At 35.9% G+C, this 22731-nt stretch overlaps 2 protein-coding genes across 2 annotated transcripts; both read right to left on the reverse strand.

Annotated features, from left to right (window-relative positions):
• Positions 1 to 1987: 1987 nt before the first annotated feature.
• Positions 1988 to 14779, reverse strand: wdtc1 (WD and tetratricopeptide repeats 1). The gene is made up of 15 exons (XM_056259481.1): positions 14596 to 14779; positions 14282 to 14365; positions 12623 to 12669; positions 12433 to 12544; positions 12156 to 12343; positions 8694 to 8876; positions 7858 to 7952; positions 7654 to 7769; positions 7471 to 7546; positions 6580 to 6664; positions 5723 to 5896; positions 4914 to 5152; positions 4652 to 4820; positions 3794 to 3986; positions 1988 to 2630 (listed from the first exon to the last, which is right to left on the reverse strand). The coding sequence occupies exons 1-15, from the start codon at positions 14659 to 14661 to the stop codon at positions 2433 to 2435; spliced, it is 2025 nt and encodes a 674-aa protein (XP_056115456.1). The 5' UTR covers positions 14662 to 14779; the 3' UTR covers positions 1988 to 2432.
• A 2292-nt stretch (positions 14780 to 17071) lies between these two features.
• On the reverse strand, positions 17072 to 22731 carry cndp1 (carnosine dipeptidase 1). The gene is made up of 12 exons (XM_056259493.1): positions 22606 to 22731; positions 22391 to 22498; positions 21493 to 21636; positions 21168 to 21330; positions 20507 to 20595; positions 20207 to 20404; positions 19096 to 19180; positions 18840 to 19000; positions 18122 to 18286; positions 17893 to 18034; positions 17423 to 17570; positions 17072 to 17340 (listed from the first exon to the last, which is right to left on the reverse strand). Exons 2-12 carry the CDS (start codon positions 22496 to 22498, stop codon positions 17268 to 17270), a joined length of 1476 nt encoding a protein of 491 aa, XP_056115468.1. The 5' UTR covers positions 22606 to 22731; the 3' UTR covers positions 17072 to 17267.

A 22731-nucleotide genomic window follows, 5' to 3' on the forward strand; every position in this document is an offset into this window, starting at 1 on the left:
TTTATATGTCTGCAGAACATTTACTAAAAAAACTCGGGAATAAAAAAGTATTACGGTAATGAGAATTTAGGGTGTATGCACTTAACTGTCTACGGTGCAAAAAATATTGTCTTAAAAATAGGTCTTATAATTTCTTCCCATGTACAAATCTGTGTAAAGACAAACCCAGGGCTTCATGCATTAAATCACAGCAGTATAAGAGCAGATGTGGCTTGTATAAGGGAGAAACATCCTCTCCAATCATTGCATTCATCCATATTGTAGTGTGACGTCTGGGTTGCCATACGACTAATGGTACTATTCTCACAGTGTAAAAAGTGGAGCACAGGACACTGGCCAATATATGAGGGGATTTGGGGGTGGGATGTGTTCTCCATTATCCCAGTAAAGCAAGACACATTTCTTACACTACACCAATGTGGATTGTGTTACATACTACTACAACTTACTACATATAATTTGGGGTAAAAAAATGTTTTAATGGTAACACCACGAAAACATGCATTAATTAACATTAACTAACAATGAGCAATATATTTGCTAAATGTTTTATTAATCTTTGTTTATGTTAGGTAAAAACACAACTGTTCGTTGTTAGTTCATGTCAGCTCACGTCCATTAAATAACATTTACAGATACAACATTAGATTAGTAAATGTTGAAATTAACATTAACTAAGATTAATAAATGCTTTAGAATTAGTTTTCCTTGTTAGTTCATGTTAAGTAATGTAGAAAACTAATGGAATTTTAACTTTTGTAAGTGCATCAAAATAGAAATGCAATGGAAAGGTTGCAAATGTAGTAGGTCACAGTTTACATACTACTCAATATATATAGGCAACTATAGTAGTATGCTATTCTGAACACAACTATGGCCTTGCAACCCATCTGGCCCAGATGCACGTTACACCTTCCTCATTACTGTATGTAGGTCAGGTGGCCTTTAGAGGACACGTGTTTTCTCCAGTTTGTGGCACAACATGACAGGAAATGAATTATACTTTAGGGGAAAAAAAACTATTCAGCAAAAAAACAGACTTTGACTAATTGTGTTTAGGGAAAGTGAATGTAAAAACTTCATCAAAGTAGCACACAGGGATTTGGCGGCGAGTGTATTTGCGTCAATTCAGAGCATCCAATCAGTTGCGAGACGAGAAGCACGTCTGCACTGGAAGGTGCATCATGGGATTGTTCAGTGATCATAAACAATCAGCTTGAGCTTGAAGCTACACTTTATCCTTAGTGAAATGAAAATGTTTCCAAACGAAATCCATCAGTTGCATGGGTTATTTTAGATGTAGGCCTAAATATATGATTAACACAAAAGTAGGACATTTAATGTATAATAAGTAAATTAATAAAATCACACATAATACCTGTAAATAAATTAATTTTATTTGAGACATGACTGGAGTAGCTGTGCAGCGTGTTTGTCTGGCGCTTCTAGTGTCGACGGCTCCACTGACTCTAATGAGAGCGATCTAGTTTGTCTCCGTCGCATTATTACCGTGTTTTAAAAAGCCAATAAAGTACGTTTAAGTCAAATAATATGTTTTCCTTTTTGGAAAAACTCCACCAAGGATCATGACAGTAACAACAGAAATGTTATTTATTTTTTACATCTTGCACTAAACTGTACTAAAATCTCAAAAGAAAATTAACACAGTGAACAAAAAAACAAAAAAAAAACACATATCCCAAAATAGACCCAATTGTTTCTTTTAACTGCAGTTAAATCTCTTCTTCTCATAGCAAGTTATAATCTTTGTGATAAGTCTCTTATTCTTGGTTTATCATCTCTTTTCAGGTTCATCAATGAAGATGAAAGGGCAACAGTCAGACGTCCTGCTTGTGCCGATGAAGAAAAAGGTAAAAAAAATTATAATAACAAATCCTTCCAAGATATCTGACAAAAAGCATTATCATGAACAACAAACATTTTCAGTCCCAGCAAACCACGACTTGATGAACATTCAGAATGCGGGTCTGGGCCGAACATAAACACCATTTATTATTCCAAAAGAAAGTGCTGCAGACCTATAAACATATAATAACACTCAGTTTACTGCCCTCTGGTGCTCATAAAGATGATTAAGTTCATTGGGAAAAGAAACAAAATGAGAACAGTGTCCAATAGCAAGCCCCACATATGAAAGACCCAAGCGCTTTGAGACTTTGGAAACAAGCTTTAATCTGACGGTGTGCCAACACTCTTCTAGCGCGCACTTTTTAAAATGATTTTGCAGACATTAATCTGTAAGTGCTTTTGACTTCACTTGGATTGTGCGATTGTGTTCCCCACTTCTCCAAACGTCTGCATAGTGCGGAGCGGCAAACATTCATTCACTCGGCATCATGTTGAAGAACTGAAATTGCAAAGGAAATATCTAAGGTGCTTTGCCGCCTTCTCAAATGCGGGACGGGTGCGTTCTAGCTAGAGCGGCACTGAACCTGGCCCTCTGAGCTGTCGTCCTCATCCGAGCCCTCGGCTCCTCTGCTGCTCAGGCCTGTGATGCGGTAGCCCATGTTCAACAGCATCACCTCCAGCGGATCCGCATTCATGCGCCGTTGGTTGGCTTGGGCCGCACTCTCCATGTCCTCCACCACCCGACAGTTCTCATTCTCCGACTGACGGTCGGCCACGCAGGATAGACAGAAGGGAAAAGTTACTTTTGGTGCAATCAACAGTCTGCTGATGTACTTTATCATTCTTTGTCTCGCCTCAAGATACATTCGATTAGTGCTGCACGATGTTGGAAAAAACGGACATTGCAATATTTTGAATAGCTCTATTTGGAAAGAATGAATCATTCTAGAGCAGGGCTTTTCAATCTTTCAGATGCCACAGACCCCCCGAAATATGATGATTCGTATTGGAGAACCCCCATCCTAAAATTTAAAAGAGAGCTTTATATTTGTATGTAAAAAGATCCAACTAACAGAGTGAAAAAAAAATGATATTATAAATGTGTAAACTATTTAGTTTCTATTAGCCTACTTCATTGCGTTGCAGATGTGAGTAAGATGTATTTTATACATGCATTTATTTTTTATATAAAAAACATCATTTTAATCAAATGTATGAATATGGGCTTATTTATTTATTTAAATGATATTTAATTTATTTTAATTTCAATTTATTTATTTAGTAAGTTTCATCTTATTTTTATTTATTTGTTTTTACACTGATTTTCTTATTATTTATTTAAATTCAATTGTATTTATTGTAGGGCTGTCAAATGATTAATCACGATTAATAACATCCAAAATAAAAGTTTTTTTTACATAATATATGTGGGTGCACTGTGTATAATTGTTTTGTATATATATATATATATATAAATACACACAAATGCATGTATATTTAAGATTTTTATTTATTTATATATAAAATATGTATATTTATATATAATATAAATTATATATAAATCTATATACAGTATATACATGAAAATATTTCTTAAATATATACAAGCATGTGTGTGTATTTATATATATAAAATAATTATACACAGTGCACCCACATATATTATGTAAAAAAAAAAAAAATTTTGGATGTGATTAATCACGATTAATCATTTGACAGCCCTAATTTATTGTAATCAAATATATTAATTTATTTTACTTTAATAAATTGTATTTATTTAAAGAATTTTTTTTATTCTAATACATTTTAGTTAGTTGGATCAATCGTATTTTTTAAGAAAATCAATGTTAGCAATCATTTATTCATCAGTCATAATGACACACGCCACTGATGTGACAAACGTGGCATTGGAGTCGGTTCGTACCTCCGGTCTCGGGTTCCACAGCCGCACTACGGGATCGATGCCGCTGGTGGCCAGGAAGCAGTAGCTGGGGTGTGGCTGTAGGCAGTTCACTATAGACTCGTCCCCCTGTAAGATCCGCACCAGGTTCGTTGTCTCTTTGTTCCAGATGAAAAATGACCCATCATCTGAACCGCTCACAATGTACTGGCCTTTACTGTAGAGCGACAACCAAACAAGTCATGTGCTGATGTCTTATATTCAGATCCTCGTTTAGCAACAGATATGACATGCATTATAGGCATGGACAAGAGATTCACATTAAAGGGGGAATTAACAAAAACTGTCAAAAATGACAGCGCTTTGCGTCATCTGGCAGACTTTTGCTGACAATGAAACTGGGATATCTGGGTGCAGGTAACACGGAGAAAGAGAATACATTGTTTTAATATACTACCAACACTGTAACAATATAAACCTGGTTAAAAATCAGCAAACTTGCCATTTAATGCATTTGGCAGATGCTTTTATCCGAGTGACTTACAATGCATTCAACATTGCATGTATTGCCTGAGAATCAACCCTGGTGTTCCAAGTGCTGTGCTTCACTGTTTGAGCTACAGGTACCATTTTTTGACAAGTAGATTCAAAATGTGTAACGCAAGAAGAAAAATGACAGTAAAAAATCTAGTTCAAATAATCAAGGCGTGCTACTGAAGTTTAAATGAGAGATGCCATTAAAACATCTTTAAATCGTGAATCTAGTGTATTGAAACATTCTTAAGGAAAATCATCACAAAATTATTATTAATATGTATTAAATATATCACCCAGCCCTAGTTCATAATTCATTAGAGGGGAATAAGGCGTCAGTAAACTGACCTTCCAAAGAAGTTTGCTTCCTTAATGTCAGTGGTCGTGTTGCAGTGGCCACAATAGCGATGCTTGTAGTCGAAGCTTCGCTCTCTGAGAACGATCTCATCCTCCGGGATGGACTCTTTCCGGCTGAAATTATGAAAGCGGATGGAGCTGTTCCCCTTTTTGTCGTCAGCTAGATCAGATGCATGACAAATATCCAGAATCCTTATTAAAATGCATCCACAAACAAAATACAATATCCAAGACAGACGAGACAAGAACCTACAGGAGGAGTCTGTTTTTGAGAAGAGGGCAGCCTTGATGTCTTTGTCGAGTGCGTCACAAGCGCTGCTGTGCGCCTGGTCTGGAAACTTGCCCTTGAAGTCATCTAGACACTCCAGGGCCTCGGCGATGTACTTGAGCTCAAAGAGGCAGCGCGCTAAGCGGAAGTGCGCCTTCAGGTGGCCTGGGTTCAGGGACAAGGCCTTAAGACAGTCTCGCAGCGCGTCATAGTGATCACCGTCCCTGTCAGAGACGAGAGCAAAGACAGGTGATGCTCTTCACATTAAAACACTGATTATTAAAGCAAAACCGTTGTTTTTTCATGCACTGGTCAATTTGAGACTTTGGCCTATTTTGCTTCCATAACACGTCTTCTTTCAGACTAGTGGAAAGAAATCGACCGAAAATACACTTGAGTGTTTATTTTATTGGACTATTTATTTGCATCTGTAGATTTCATAGACAGAAATCTCCATTCTGTTCTGGAAAGGTGCATATTTAATTAGAAAATGTATATATTTGAACATCAAATTTCTGAAAACTTGTAATACAAAACAATTGGCATAATGTACTTTAATTAATCAACTGGGGAAAGAATGGTAATATTGATGAGTTAAAATCACCTTTCACCTGTGGTGTCTTGCCTTAAAGCACAAATACTGTGGATGTAATTAAACGTATATAAACTTGGCATGCGCCATATGCATCTTCTTCAACCTGAGATGTGCTGTTTCCAAAGTCAAAATAATCAAAATGTGATGTTTTTTTTAACCAAATCATGCAGCACTTCTTGCATCAAACCATTTATCATACCATTTTCGTTTCATGTATGCAGCAGCACGGTTTCCGTACAGCATAGCGTTTTGACTGGCTTCATGGAGGCCTAGACTGTAGAGCTGAATGGCTTGAGTCCACTGCTGCTGCGCAAACGCTTCATTAGCCTGTTGCTTGATCCTCTCCAGATAAGGAGGAAGATCACTGGAGCCACTGATGCAGAGACACGAATACAGACAGCAACAATTACAGCAACTCAAACTAGTCTGTGACAAATGAATGGGAAATAATATAAACAGGACAGCGACAGAATCAATAGCCATGTTTCCAACCACCTATTTTTATGCGAATTTTGGGATACTGCATTAAAAAACTAAACTAAATGGAAACACCAAAATGTGCATAAAATCCAAAAATGTATCAAAAAACGTATGCACTCAATTGAGACGGATCATTTTTTTTATCCGATAAGACGTGCATAAACTACGATGGAACCAAATAAATTTCCTCAATGCACAACAGAAACTCACATGATGTTAAAGTGATTGGATAACTGGACTAACCAGTGGACCAATCGCTTTGCAAATCATCTCAAATGTTGGTTTGGTCATTCTGAAATGCCTATCATCAAAATGATTTGGTTTAATTTCCTCCCAGAACTTTCCCAAACACCAGACATCCGAATGCAAGATAACATGACAGTATTTATTGAAGCGCAAGTAATTTATAATGTCAGTAAAAAGAGACACCGTGGCATCCCCGATTGCAGCAGTTTACAATTTCCCAGGAACAATCTAGTCTAGAGGTAAGTGAGACAGTCAGACGTTGAATTCGCAACTTTGGTTGGAAACATAATTAAAGATGCAGTTGGCATAACACACATGAATCAATGTTACCTGGTCAATTTAGCCAGTTTAAGGCGGCTTGCAGGAAGATGAATCCCATTGGACACACCGTTGGTGGTTTTTCCATTTTGTACCTCTGCCAGAAGATGCCCATCATGAACAACAATTAATCAAGAGTAGACCAGTACAACACAAGGTTACTTCTTATTTTTTTATATTTATATATATATATATATATATATTATAAATTGTTAGCGATCTTAACAATTGGTTTTAAGATTGTGTTGTGAGACTAGTTCTTCCACTTCAATGTTTTAATAGCTTTTCTCATTTAAACTTGTAAGCTTGTAAGTTTGATACATTTCTGTGAAATAATTCAATTAATCAATGAATCTGCTTTATCACTGCAAATGTTAACAAGTTTAAAAGATGGTTCCTTTGACTGAAAAAAGCAAATGCAGAAATAGAAAGATTTTTTCGACATATTTTTTTATATGTCCATTATTTGTTTTGCTATATTATCAAGTCAAGCCATATTTCTGTACTTTTTACAATACAAACGGTTTCAAAGCAACTTCACAGTAATAAACAGAAAATAACAGTATTAATGTTGCAAAGTTCTTAATTATGAAATTAATTTCAGCTGTAAATAAGCTTTAAAAAAAGGGTCATTTTTCAACTCAATTTACCGTAGTTCAAAGTTGCGCAACCCTAGTAATTATTAATTATGATCCTAAATGCACTAAGACTGACTGATATATTTATAATTATTAAATAAATACAGTAGTCAACATTTGAAGTGGATCAAAAACCTTTCATCAAAGTTATACATGAATTTTGAACAATACCCGTTCTTTTCTTAGGACAACTTTGATGAACTTTTTTGATCTACTTCAAATGTTGACTACTGTGCTTGATTCCAAGACCGCATTCACAGCTTACCTGGTGATGGGTGGCACTTTTTGGGCAGCAGAAAAGTGTACGGTCTCTGTTTGAACGTCAGATCAAATAAATATACCTGCAAACAGGAAGCAGTGATGCGTAACTGCATAAAACATCTTTAGTGCTGCACACTGGCGACTGAGAGTCAATAACTATCATCAGCAATCCTCACTAGTTAATCACCTGTTCTCCACCCATGTTTACCAGCAGTTCAGTACCGTCGGGACTGAATGTAACATAGGTTGCCACCAGAACTCGTAATCTGTTATTATAGTCAGGAAGCTTCACAGGTAAGTGACCTGCAAACGGAGATAAATATCTGTAAAAGCAGGTTTTTCCAACACAGAAGTTCCATCCGGGAGCAACGCAATGATACGGACTACAAACCTGCGACATAGTATTGTCCAGCACCATCCGGTATCGATTTCCGTTTGTCGCAAAATGTATGAACACCAGCTGAGGTACTTTGACTCATAGACTTCCTAGAAGGTAGACAAGAATGTAACATTACACCCTAAAGAAAACATCCCTGAAATATAATCATAAGAGGAACATGAATCTTTAACCAAGAATTCTAGTTACTGTGTTCATGGAATATAAGTTCTTTTTATTAAATTAAACGTGCTCTGCATTAGTAACTTATATAATGCAATTACTATCAAGAACATTTATTTTTTAAATTTCACTTAATTAAATTAGTTTTGGCTTGGTGTTTGTTATAAATGTTGTTTATAATGAATGCCAATATAATATGTTTTATACCTATATTTTCTATATATATTTGATAAAAAAAAAAACTATATTAGGTTTTATACCTATCCCTCAAAAATGCAACTTATTTTCTGGAAAATAGAGTAATTTGAAAAAGTATTTCAAGAAATATTCCACCCAAAAATGTTAATTTTGTCATTGTTTACTCACCCTCAAGTTGTTTTTGCGAAAAGGAATGATAATCTGCCACGTCTCAAATCTCATTTGTTGCCGCGCTTTTCAAATTTTCAATTCTAATAACATCAAACCTGCTGCAATAAGTCTAAACTAACAGCTTGATTGATAACAGCAGAGGTGAATGAGATGTGAGAGGGGAAGATTGTTAACAAACAATGTTTGTCTGTTCCTTGGATCATTTTTGGAGCTAAACAATATTATTTTTGTATGGACATTCTGCCTCACATATCAGTTTGTTTTCTAATTATTCTTTTAATGATACAAATAAAAATCACCTGTGATTGTGGATCATTCTGATGTCATAGAGCCGGACAAAAGGCCCGTTAGCTCCCACGGCCATGTAGTTGTTGTCACGAGGGTTGATCGCCAGACATTTGGCTTCCACAAGCTGCCCGCAATACTCTGTCAGATCTATTAACACCTCGGAGCGTTTACTGCTCTCTCGCAGATCATACTGCCTGGGGAGAAGGGAAATAAAATGGTTAACAGACTTGAAAATGTAAAGCGAGAATCTGCAGGAGAATGTGTGGCTCGAATGAAGCCAATCATAGCCATATATTCTGGGAATGCTCTAAAGTAAAAAAATATTAGCAAGAAATCCATAAGAGTTTAGAGAGTGTATTTATGGAACCCATCCAATTTAGTTTATTAACTCTATACTTGGGTCTTACAAATTTTAAATCAGAAGATAAATCTGATAAATATTTAATGAGAATTCTGTTGATAGCTTGCAAAAAAGCTATAACTAGAAAGTGGTTGCAACCTGAAACACCGGGAATTAACGATTGGCTGGGAATTGTGTATTACACAATGGAGAGGTTAACAATGAATCTTCGGCTACAGTCCGAGAAATGTATCAAGCTATGGAGAAAATGGATAGACTACATTCTCCTACTTAGACCAGACCTAGTGTAGAAATTTTGAAAAATGTTAAGAAAAGAAGGGAAATCTTAAGAATTATTGAATAAGAGATACGAAGGATATGGAATGAAAGAAGTAAATAATGATAGGAATAAAAATAAATACCCATATTGGGAATGAGAGTACTTCTGGATTAAAATGCATCATCCTCAAATGTTTTCTTTTGTATATAGTTAATAAAAAAGAATTTGAAAACGGATCGGATCTGGTACCCAAACTACAGGCAGAGTAATAAATATATAACTATATCTGAATTTACAAAAAAGCTGTAATATTGGGTTGGCTGACATTGCCTTGCAACATACTCTATTGTTACTACAATTGATGACTGTTATGTCCCTTTTTTTCTTTCTCTTATAATTTTGGATGTAATATCTGTTTCACAAAATATGTTTTGCTGTTTTTTTTATTTTTTTTATTTTTAGTTGAATGCCTTGACTAAGATTCCAGGTACCATCCAATTGTAAGGAATTACTGTAATAAAAAAAGAAAAGCGAGCATTGATGGTCTATATATGGCAGATTGGAAAAGGAAAGAAAATTACTACATTTTAGTGTCAGATTAACTTTCCCTTTTGTAACAATCGTTTACAACAAGTGTACAGGTCCATCCATACAGAATTAGTTTTTGCATTCCACTGCGCTACTTTTCCATTGTTTTATATATATATATAAACACACACTAGATGAATGTGTTTGACCGTTTGCTGATGTAGAGGAATTACATAATGTACTATAAGCGGAGTAAAAAACGTATCCCTTAGAAATGTCCTGCTCAAGTCGCCCTACAATATTCACAATTGACCTTTTTTTGACCGTGAAATGACACTATTGTGACCACACTTTCAGACACTTATTTTAGAAAAACAACAACCTGACAAGCTTATATTTTCCTACTGTTCATGTGTCCTCTACATGCAGAGCATTAAAGACAGCGAGGCAGTCAGCTTTGGCATTAGCCAGAGACCTGCTGTGTTCTTTCATACCCAAACATCATTCAGTGCCAGGGCATTTGCATGCTCCCCGATGGGCGACACTACCCTGCAGCCAACACAACATCTGGAGATGCAGTTTTCAAGGGCATATAAGCTGCTTCCCATGAGCCTATTTAACTTCAAGGAGAACATATATGATTAAACTTCAGCTGGAGGCTTGTGCCCATGCCCTCGAGATTCAACACGGCTAACAGCACGTCAGCACCAGTGCTGTCAACTCTCGCAAGACAGATTAGTAACCGCAGCTTCAAAAACAAGCCCAATATCATTATATTATTTATACGGTAATCAATAAATGAGCCTGCAGCATATTAAACTGAAACCTCTCGGAGTTTGAAAACCAAAAACAGGAGTCATTTTACAAAAACCATCAAGTATTGCACGCTCTATCCTCTGATCAGTGACCTGTGAGCAGAATATGTGCAGATATGGAAAAGGAGAAAAGACAAGCGCACTAAGGGGGAGTTGTAATATAGCCACATATTTATAATAAAAAAAATATGTATGTAAAACCATATGTATCTACTGTTAGAATTATTACTTAAATTTTTTTTTAAAGTCTGTAGTGATTAATACATTATAGAAATATTTTTTAAGTTAAATTAAATCCCTCTCCTCCCCTGCACCGTCCATCATCTCCCATGTTTCCTCTCCATCATGAACATCTCTGTTGGTTGGCATTATTTGTGAAAATGTACACAAGTCTATTTCCATCTACTAACTATCATTGCTTGGATTACAACGTCACATGCCTGCGCGTTGAATGCAATTTTTCTCCAATGAGGGGGAGGAGGGGGCGGGATGTGCGAGGACGAATTACGCTACGTCACTTTCATTCCTGCACTGACTGACTATTAGCTGTGAGCAGGAATGTTGATCAATGTATTGGAAAAAACAGCTACCATAAATGTACAGAAACAAAGTTGCTAAAAAGCAACCATATTTTTTCAAATAAGCCCAAGAAACCGCAACCCACGACTCCTGATTATTTTTAATGCGACTTGCAAAAAAAGCTTGTGACTTTTTTTAAATGTTCTTTCCACTTTTGTGTGCAGCTTCAGGGTTATTATTGTTAACTTAAACTAAAACCATCAAAAACATTTCCATTACTTGAAATAAAATAAACAGTGACAGATATAAAATAAAAACTTTTTATTTCAGTTAGTTGCTATGGCAAAAATAACTCAATTTACTAAAATTAAAAGAATAATAATAAAAAAATATATGCATAAAGATTTAAAAACACTAACAAAAAAGACAAAAAAAAAAAAAATTACTACAATTTTTACTAAAATGAATATAAAAACAAAAACAATAATAGTATATTAATGATACTAAAATAACACTGGTATCCATTAGACCTGGGATTCCCAAACTTAGACATTTACCCCAAAGATTAAGTTAATATTTCAGTAATTTCACGACACATTCACGCTTCTCAGATGTTGCCGATAATAATTATAATATATTATTATAATAATAAAATATGAGTAGTAGTAATAGTGGAATGGTTTAACATAAAAATTAAGACAAATATAATACTGTTGTAAATTACAATTGTTCTGTAAAAAAAAATAAAAAAATTGATAACTATAATACTGAAATGCTTTGCGTGCTTCACTCTGAAAAATGTAGCGCATCAGCCTATACAGTTGCAGTACAATTCACATTGCAGCCTTTGATTTGATAATTGCACTGAGCTTTATCCTGATTATCATGCAGCCCCATTTATTTATTTTCATTTTTTATTCAATGCAATTATTTGCTTGTATCAATTCACGAACTCAAGCACGTCTGAGGCACAGACTTCAACTCGCCCTACCTAATGATGCCGTCCTCAGCTGCGCTCCAGAAGGTGTTGGGCCACATGGGAGCCGTTGCGATCCGTTTGACACGGTTAGTGTGGTCTGAGAACATGTGAATGGTCTCCTTCGCCGTCAAGTCGTGCACGTGCACCTTAGTATCGGCGGCTCCTGTGATCAAGATTCGGTCGTCGGAGTGAGGGAGGAACTGCAAACACACACGTTCATTAAGAATACACATTTTGGCCTATTTACAAGACCCTGTGTGAAAAAGCAGAAACTTGACGTGGGCTTCACCTTGACTGAGAAGATGTTAGCTGCATGTCCTGTGTGCATAGTGATGAGCTTCCTGTGCCGGAAGGGATCCCAGATGATGGCATGCTGATCATCTGAACCTGAGGCCAGGAGACTAGAAAGGAACAAGCCGAATGAGTTTATGAAGAGACACTGTGAAATGCAGCAAACTGGGTTTTACAACAGAACTTACTCTCCTTTCTCATTCCACTCCAGACAGTTGACACAGCCAGAGTGACCCTGAAAACAGAGACAATAACTCAGCGCTAAAATATATTAGCAATCCTAATATATACACAATGGCTCATGTGTGAGCGCAGCATTACTCATTTCACACATGAAGAGGTGTTACATTGAATCTTAAAGATACAGCAGCAAAAACAGACTGTTGAGTTGTAAGGGTGTATATATATATTCAAGAATTAACAATAAAATAAATTGTTTTTGTATTTTTAGTACTATTTTCAAGTCACCATGAAATCAAACTGCATCAAAATCGACAATTCTTATAAAAATGGAATATTGCAGTATTTATTAAAAATTATTTATCCCTGCACAAACAACGAATTCTTGCAGTAACATCTCTTCTCTGATGATGCGTTTACTGACACGAGGGCGGGACAACCTGTCACTCACATAAGATCAACCAATAGCAAACCATAACAAAAATCCCGCCCTAAATTCTTGATCCAGAAGCTGTTTCACTCAGATATAGTTCACTATAAAATGAAAAGTAAGTCATCATTTACTCTGTTGTTCTAATGCCGGATGCCCTTCTTTCTTTTATGGATCACAAAAGGAGAATTTTTTTTAAATGTTCAGCTCATGCTTGTCCATACAATGGCAGTGAATTGCAACCGGCAATACATACGCAACACAAAATACAACGCCTAGAAATCCCAAAAAAGAATCAGTGTATTTTCTTCACAGAGTTAAATATCTCCGAACCGGAACTCTGTTTGTCTGATGACAGTCAGAATGACAGTTGACAGATGTGAACGCGATTACTTCTTGTTGCGATGAACGCAATGGACATATTCACCTCAGAGAAGAAGGTACACCTGTTAATCCTGATTTCCCACAACTTGTGTGCTTTTTCTGGGCGAGATGGAGTGAACTGCGGCGCTAACAGAGTCACACGAACAGCTCAGCACAGAAGACCAACGGCCGAGGTCAGGATTTTCATTAAATATTTTAAATTTGGGTTTGTTTTTCACCAAACCCTATCGTATTCCAGAACACTTGGAATATACGGCACGTGTCGTATGGGATCATTCTGTGATACTTTTGCATCTTTTTTTAAAAAGCTTGATGCTGGTTGCTGTTCACTGCCATTATATGGACGAGCGTGAACTGACCATTTAAAAAAATTAATAAAAAAAATCTCCTTTTGTGGTTCTTACAAGAAAGAAGAGCAAATTATGACTTAATTTTCATTTTAGGATGATATGTCCCTTCTTTAAGCATTTTCTTTATAATGGCTTTCTAGGGGAAACATTAAATTTAGTTTAGCTGCATATGCTTCCCTGCATATAGTGTGCATTATCATTAAGATGTATGCATGAGTTTGCTCTTTTAATGTCTCAGTAGATTAGTACTTAGTGCAAACCTTTTAAAAAATAACTGGCCTTGCATTTTTAAAAGTTCTTTTCACTTTTGTGTGCAGAATGCATCAGGGTTATTATCGTTAACTAAAAATAAAACCATCAAAAACCATTTTTGATACTTGAAATAAAAAAATGATTTCAAAGGAAAGCCTTGCCCTTGTTTTGCCCTTTAGGTGGGCGCTGTGTAATGTGTGTATGACGTCACGTGAAAAATCTGAATCAACACACAATCATTCATAAATCACCTGTAGTTCTGCCTCCAGCCCCAGACGCTTTATAAACGGGTCGGTCACATGATAGTGTCTCTGGAAGTCCAGCGCTCTCTTCTCCTGCACACACGGATCGACATACATTACAAGTGCTTGAAGCCATTTGTCCTGCATTTCTTTATAAAACTGGGTTCAAACTGCCTCCTTTGGCGCTCCACATTAACAAAACAACAACATGGAATAACATGAGGGTGAGTAAATAATGAGGGGATTTTTCTTTTTGGATGAAATATTGCTTTAAATATTTATAATTTCTCTTCTACTTTTAAAAGATAAAGATGTTTCCTCACCCTGATCTGCCTGTGCAGAAGATCACTGGTGACGTTCCTCAGGGACATGGTCTCACAGCACGTCATGGAGCGTCGCCTCAGAGTGTTGCATCCAGGTGCCAAAGATCTCTGATCATCTGTGCAACTCAAGCCTCTCGGAGAGGCAGAGCTTCTGTAACGGTAAACAAGACCAGAACAGCAGCTGGTCATGCCATTTTTCACTTTTTGCAGTCTTGGACCTGCCTACTCAAGTTAGTTAGAGCTCGATAATTTAAACTGTCATTCTGTCGCTTCTCATTTGTTTTCAATACATACACCGGTCAAAAGTTTGGAATAATTAAGATTGTTTTAATGGTTTTGAAAGAAGTCTCTTAAATGCTCACCAAGGCTGCATTCATTTAAAAAAAGAAAATGTGAAATATTAATACAGTTTAAACTGGCTGTTTCCTTCAGAAATCATTCTAATATGCTGATTTGCCACTCAATTAATATCAGCTCTTAGTTATTAAAAATTGTTCTTCATTATAATGCCTTTACTGTCACTTTTGATCAGCTAATATATATCTTAGCCCAAACTTCTGAGTGTTATTGTTTTACAGTTTCCACAAAAATATGAAGCACCACAACTGTTTTCAACATTAATGAAAATAATAAGAAATGTTTCTTGAGCAGAAAATCAGCATGTTAAAATGATTTCTGCAGGATCATGTGACACTGAAGACTGGAGTAATGATGCTGAAATTCAGCTTTGTTTCACAGGAATATATTACATTTTAAACAAAAGTTCTTTCAAATTGTAATTATATTTCACAATGATATAAAACTTAATAATTCAAAACGCTTGACCAATACTGTATGTATGAGATCTGAATACTGCCTTGCCTTTATTATTTGAAAATTCACAGTACGTTTCTGTGTCAGATCTGCGTTTAAACGTCACTTAAATAACAGTGCAATCCAAAATCTGGGTGCATTATTAAAGCATTCCACACCATATGTTTATAGTGACATACGTGCTGTGCTATTTAACTGTGTAGTTTATCAAGAAGGCCATATACCAATAACCACAGCCATAATAAATTAGTTTATAGGAAATAAATGTATTAACCTGAAATAATTTGTCTGTCAGCTGATATGACGCTTTCACCAAAACATAAACAACAGTCAGTAGCATTAGCCGACTAGCGACACATTTAAACTAAATATTTATATAAATACAAACACTTCTGGCAGCAGTGAAAATATGTTAGTGGTTATTTAATCACAGTGTGTTTACAACAAAATGTATTTAAAAATAAAAAAGAGCATTTAAACCCCACATGTGCAATATCGTCTTACCTGAGAGTCTGTCTGGCCTTATTCTGCGCAGCTCGATAAATTACGCTTAAACCTGAACAGTGCTTCCAGTAATTAATTTCAATACTTTAATTAGGCAATGAATAACACTGTCACCTAATAAATGACTAGTTGTGATAAAGCATCGGTGAGATTTTGAAGCCACATTACTAACGAGTTCCTTGACTGAGCGCTGACAGCCCGCGTTGCCAGATCCACTGAAATGCAGCAAAGCGCTTGTTTTATTTAGAGAAACGACATAATGATTGGCTATATGCGATTTTGTTATTATACTTTACTTTTACTTTTTAATTGTTTTATTATTATTTAATTTATATTTATGTAATTGTACTTGTGTTATATTCACCTGGATTGTTTAAAAAAAATGTTCAAATACATTATTCTGAAACCTTTCAAAACGTGTCAAACGATTACATGCTCTTCAGATGATTTAATTCACAGCGATTGCAATAAAGTTATGTTTTAATGAGAATAATCCTCAAATGTGGTTGGTATGTTTATTGACAAACGCATACTAAACTAATAAATATCTGGCAACACTAAAATGTTCTCAAAGCATTTCCTGTTTTAACAGAACGTAAAATTACAGAATACAAGTCACTAGACAAAGGCTACATCAGACTTGAGCTGCGTCCCAATGTGCATACTATGCCCTAAATAGTATTGACAATTCCTAATGTCACATACTATTTAGGATGGATAGTATGCACATTGGGACGCAGCTTTGGTCATTGTAGGTTGAATGCATATCTTTGTATTATAGGAAAACATCTGGATGGATTATGTGAAGTATGTAGAATATCTGTAGTTCATGTATACATTCTATTCATGTATAGAATGTGTGAAAAGAAAGAATTAAATGGAAAATGTGAGGAAAATTGGTGTAACCACCTTTTCCACAGCCACTCTTCTTGGACCCAAGGAGAAAATATCTGAAACATTAAAATATGTTCTGGAATTTTTAAAGACTAAGGATTTAAGGATTTGGGTTTTGTTTTTTCACAATAATAAGTAGATTTAAAAGTCCTGTTGACGGTGGTAATGAGCCGAATGGTATTCAATCTGCCATCATAAAATGTACTGAGAAGTAGCATATATGCCTCATGAATTAATTTTAGATACAAATCACTGCACACATACATTGCATGACATAATTTGTTTAATTTACCAGCAACATAAATCTTTGTCGACAAGCAAAATATGTATCAATTAAAAGAAATATATTTGTTAGTAGTAACCAACACGTAATGGTAATATTTGTATGTTACAGAGAACAGCAGTAGATGAAGCACAGTGGTATCAAGCAATCTTCCCAGAAAGAGCTTCACATAATCTGGTCAGTACTTCTTGATCTGGGACACTTCATTCAGGTAGGCAATAAACAGCTTGGTTCCCTCGATGTAGTTGTATCTGAAAAATAAAAATAAAACAACAAATGAAGGCTATCTGCATAAAGAAAAGGACTCCAGCAGACTAAAGAAGATCTAGTTACCTGCTTATCTTCTCGTTCTGTGAATGAAGGCCGTCGTCAAAGCCTCCGATGGGAAGCATAATGATGCTCTTGCCTGTTACATCCTGAAATGTTCTGGCAATGGGAATCGTGCCTCCCTCACGGATCAAGTCAGGCTCTGTGCCAAAAACTACAGGAGAGAAGTACGTCGTGACGTCATTACTCCCTTCATCATTATATATTTTTAAATGCACAACTGTTTACAGTACTTTTCCCCTTGCACTTTCTCCATAAAAAAAAATTCAACAAGTACTTATTTGCTTATAACGGCAACAGTATTTTAAAAATCCAAACAAAAGACAAAAGTTAAAGACTGTAAAAGACTGTTAAAGAGCAGATGTCACTGCTTCACAATTTCTTTGTGGAGAAAACAAATGACGTTTTTACACCTAGAATATCCTCTCATTCCTATCAGAATAGAAGTGAAAATTAGGGATTGTACAGCACAGGACCTGTCTTGACCGCTGCTTTTCCGGCTTCAAATAATGGATGGGTGGGATCAGCCAGCCAAGGTTTGGCTCCAATAACCATGGTGACGTTGAGTTTATTGGGACTCTTGCGTTTAGCAAACACTGATCGTAAATATTCTGTCACCTAGGGTTGAAAAGATCCTCTTTAGCTCTAAATGATAGTGTGAACAGTTTGGATTTACATCTTAAAATGAGATTTATCTGCTTTCACCTGTTTTTCAACCGTGGCTGGATCCATTTTAGGTACCTGGCGAATGGAGAACTTAGCTATGACCTTGGCCGGTATGACAGTCTTGGTGCCAGTTGAAGAGAAAGCGCCCTGTATGCCGTGGATAGACACGGTTGGGTGACGCCATCGATGAGCGAGTAACTCAACCTGACGGGATTAAAGAACAATTGCATGAATTTCTAAATTAAAACACTTAGAGTTATACAAGAGTTTCCTATCACAAAGCTCTCGTATGACTCAAAAAAACTTGGAATTAAAGAGTAAATTATGACATTTTTAATTTTTGGGTGAACTATGCCTTAAAGTCACCATGAAATCAAAATTGACAATTCAAATTTTTTTATGGAATACTGCAGTGTTTATTATAAATGATTTGTCAGTGCACATCATTATTATTTTTTTTATTCATGCGCCTCGTAATCTTGAATCAAAATAACATCCCCTCCCTCTTGCAGCAACATCTCTTCTCTGATGATGTGTTTACTGGCATGAGGGCGGGGCGACCTGTCACTCACATGAGATCCACCAATAGCAAACAACAACCATCCAGTCAATTCCCAATGGGCAAAATCAAGCCCCGCCCTACATTTGTTCTCGTTTGAGAAGCCGTTTAACTCAGATTTACATCACAAAAAGGAAGAAAAGTCTATCGCAACTTCCATTTCATGCCGTCTTTAAAAACTGCCATCTTTTTCCTTGCCTTGTTAGAATACATCAGCTTGTCCATGCCGATGTCTTTCTTGAAGCTCTCCATGTCAAACTCAATGTCTTGATACATCTTCCATTCCTCATCGGAAAGATGTGCGACTGCTTCCCTAATGCCGGGAATGAGGATCTCCCCACTAGGGCTGATGAGTTTGTCTGTGTAAAAAAAAAAAATTGATAATGATCCTTGATAACTGATGATTGATAATGAGCTGGTAAAATACTAAAGAGCCGAATGTGTTAATAAGCACCTAAGATGCCGATCAGGTCTGTCATTGGTTCTATTACTGTTCCTCCATAAACTCCAGAGTGCAAATCCTTCCTGGGTCCCTCCACCTATACCACCATTAAGAAACAAACACGTGTAAGGAACATTGCTATTAATTAAAAATTATCCATTAATCAAAAATACTTCAGATCATAAATGAAACAAAGCAACTGACAGGATGCAGACAAACTTAATATATTATGTTGCAAGCAGTGTTGGGTAAGTTACTCTAAAAAAGTAATTAATTACTAGGTAGTTATTACATCTTCACCAGTGTCATTAGATTACTGTACTAATTACTCTCTCTAAAAAACATTGCACTAATTAATTAATTCAAATAAATAATATAAAAGTCAATTGCATGAATTATTCTCGAACTGACTAAAGTATAAGAGAGAAGGTTACGTTAAAAACATGCATTTTAACATCAGTCATTCAATTTTGATGTTAAAACCACTATTGTTTTTAAATAGAATTATTCTATAATCTATACAATATTTAATGCAATTACATCAGAAGTAACTGTAATTAAATTACAGAAAAATTAAGAGTTATCCCTTACTTTACTTTTCAAGGGAAAAATAATTAAATTAATGAGTTACACCCAACACTGGTTGCATGTCAGTACTGGTTAACTTATGATTTGTTTTCTTGATATTTTGTGACTTTTTCTCATGCAAAGTTTCGACACTGTGTTGTGGAATATGCGTATACAATTTCTATTTGTGGGACAATTCGACCCATATTTTTCATAGTTGTTAAATCCAGTTTTAAAAATCCTAAGCTCTCGTGCTTGTTTGTTTTTTGTAATGTGTGAGAACTATTAATGTTAAACATTTTTAGCATTTTTTTTTTCATAGTGCGATTTTTGGCGAATTGTTTTGAATCCAATTGAGGTAAATATGATCCGCACCATAACAATCGTACCCAGATTTTTTTTTACATTATACAAGGCTTAAGCCACATACACATGTATAAAATATGATTTGATATTTATATATATATTTATGATTATTATATATATATTATATATTTTAGATAAAAACTAAAAATATCTACACATGAAGAGCATCTGAATGGTTTAATCTCAGTACCTGGGCAAAGAAGTAGCAGTTGCCTCTGGTTCCGTAAGTCAGCGCGGGTCGTTTGCTGAGCCAGACACAGTCAGAGATGATGATATAATCTACATCTGAGAAGAATTTGTCTTTCTGGGCCTCAATCATATCATCTAGGCCATTAGAGCCAGTCTCTTCCATTCCCTCAATGATGAATTTAACATTGACAGGCAGCTCCTGTAGGGCACAGTTTGAACTTCAAACTCTGGACAAAAAGTCGATAGCAACATGTTGCATTTGAAGAATTATAACATTTAATTTAATTTCAACCTGTCTTACAATGTTAAGGGCCTTGTAGACCTCCACCGTGTGGATCCAGGCCAACACTGGTGCTTTGTTATCAGATGCTCCTCTTCCATATAGATTTCCTAGGAGTAAACTATACATATTATCTGATTTTCTTGCAGGTCAAAAACATTTGAAATCACCATGAAATAAAAATGTACAATTTTGTTTAAGGAATTATTGCGGTATTGACTATAAATAATTTATCCATGGACATCATTATTATTATTTTTTAATTCATTTGCCTTGCAATCTTTAATCAAAGTAACTCCTCCCTCTTGCAGCAACATCTCTTCTCTGATGATGTGATTACTGGCGCGAGGGCGGGGCAACCTGTCACTCACATGAGATCCACCAATAGCAAACCACAATCTAATCAATTCCCAATGGACAAAATCAAGCCCCGCCCCACATTTGTTCTTGTTCCATATAAGCTGTTTCACTCGGATATACGTCACAATAGGGAAGAAAAGATTATCGCAACTTCCATTTCATGACAACTTTAAAAGTAAATGTTTCATTCACAATTACTAGCAAACGTTTGGCTAAATTAATCACAGCTATATAGCAAGTGATTATTTGAGTTTTGAGAAAGCAAGACTTTTAAACGTCGAAGCTAAAAACTTTAAATTGAAGTAACAGGCGACAGGGTTACCTTTGATATCAGTCAGCTCATAAGGCTCTGTTGCCCATCCGTCTTCTTTCTTGGCTGGCTGGACGTCCACGTGACCGTATACACAAACAGTGCGTTTACTGGGATCACTACCAAACTGAGCTGTGACCACTTCTGGCAGGGCAATTGTGCTTCCGTTGGGTAACTGCAAAAGAGATGAACTGAAGGCTTAACTTTGATGGTTCTATTTCGTTCATCCAGAGAGTTACACACGTAACTCTCGTTTTAAGTAATGAATAGTCGAGCTGTCCTAAATGAAGACACTAAAGTTCATTGAGCATGAGTGTGTGTGTATGCATGATCTCACCGGCTGCGTTCCGACGTCGATCATTTGCACGGTTCCTCCAATGAGCCGGAGTTTTTCTGCAGTCATGTCCATCATTCTGTGCAAGTCAGGTCGCTTTGTAACATCACTGGAGTCGCTCTCCACAGCGACCCACTTTCTCAGTGTCTACAACAGACACAATAGTTTTTACAGGTGGCATTTCATATATGGATTATAAATAGGCCATACAATGTTTCTGAAAATACTCCATATGTTGTGTGTACAACAGTTATTACCCTATTAACAATAATTATATTATTCATTTTTAAACTTGATTGAATAGGCCTATATATATATATATATATATATATATATATATATATATATATATATATATATCACATTAAGTTTAACACACATTAAGTAAAAATTAAAATATATATATATATATATGTATATATACACATATTAAGTTTAAAACACACACACACACACACACACACACTATTGTTTACATAAATATCATCTAACATTTCTGGAAACACTCCATGTGCCCAACAGTTATAGGAAGTTATGCTACTTGTTTGATTTTAATATTCTGCATCCTGTTTGTTACATTCAAATTTAGAATCTCAGCAAAAATCTTTTTCTTTCATCAACATTCTTTGCTGACCACATTAAATCTTCAAAGAAAAGAGTCCTGGCAATTCTGTGTCTTCTTATCTGGAGTTTAAATAACTTCATCTGCTACAATCTGCAACAGACTGTGTGTTGCATTCCTGAAGAGATAAGATGCATCAATAAAGAGACACATAGAGCATCAACAGATGGATGCTGTCTTTCTGAGCTTTCTTAGCTCACAGTTTGGACACAAGATCACCAGTTATCATATGCAATGTTTAAATTAATGAACAACTATAACATCCCAACCAAGAAATACCTCGATAAATTCCTCTTCATGGGTGTTGACATATTGCGCCAACTCCTCAAATTTGAAGGAAGACGCTCCTGTCCACAGAAGGAAACAGACTAAACTAATGCTGTTCATCTGTGGAGAGCAAACAGAGTCATCAGCAGAAGACTGACATACTGGCAGAAGATTCTTACTCCCAGAATAAGAAATAAAATGTTTTTAAGAGAAATTAATTGACCTACCGTCTCAAGACGATTTGCTTACAAGGAGGTCCAAAGAGCTCAGCGCAGTCCAGTGCTCTGTCCAGATGAGGCGGTGTTAAATAGTTTTCATCATAGGGAACCTCCCGTCGAGATAAGGTCACTGAA

This window comes from Rhinichthys klamathensis, unplaced genomic scaffold (genome assembly GCF_029890125.1).
Source record: "Rhinichthys klamathensis goyatoka isolate OS25496 unplaced genomic scaffold, OSU_Roscu_1.1 h1tg000168l_1, whole genome shotgun sequence".
In the NCBI taxonomy this organism is placed as follows: domain Eukaryota; kingdom Metazoa; phylum Chordata; class Actinopteri; order Cypriniformes; family Leuciscidae; genus Rhinichthys; species Rhinichthys klamathensis.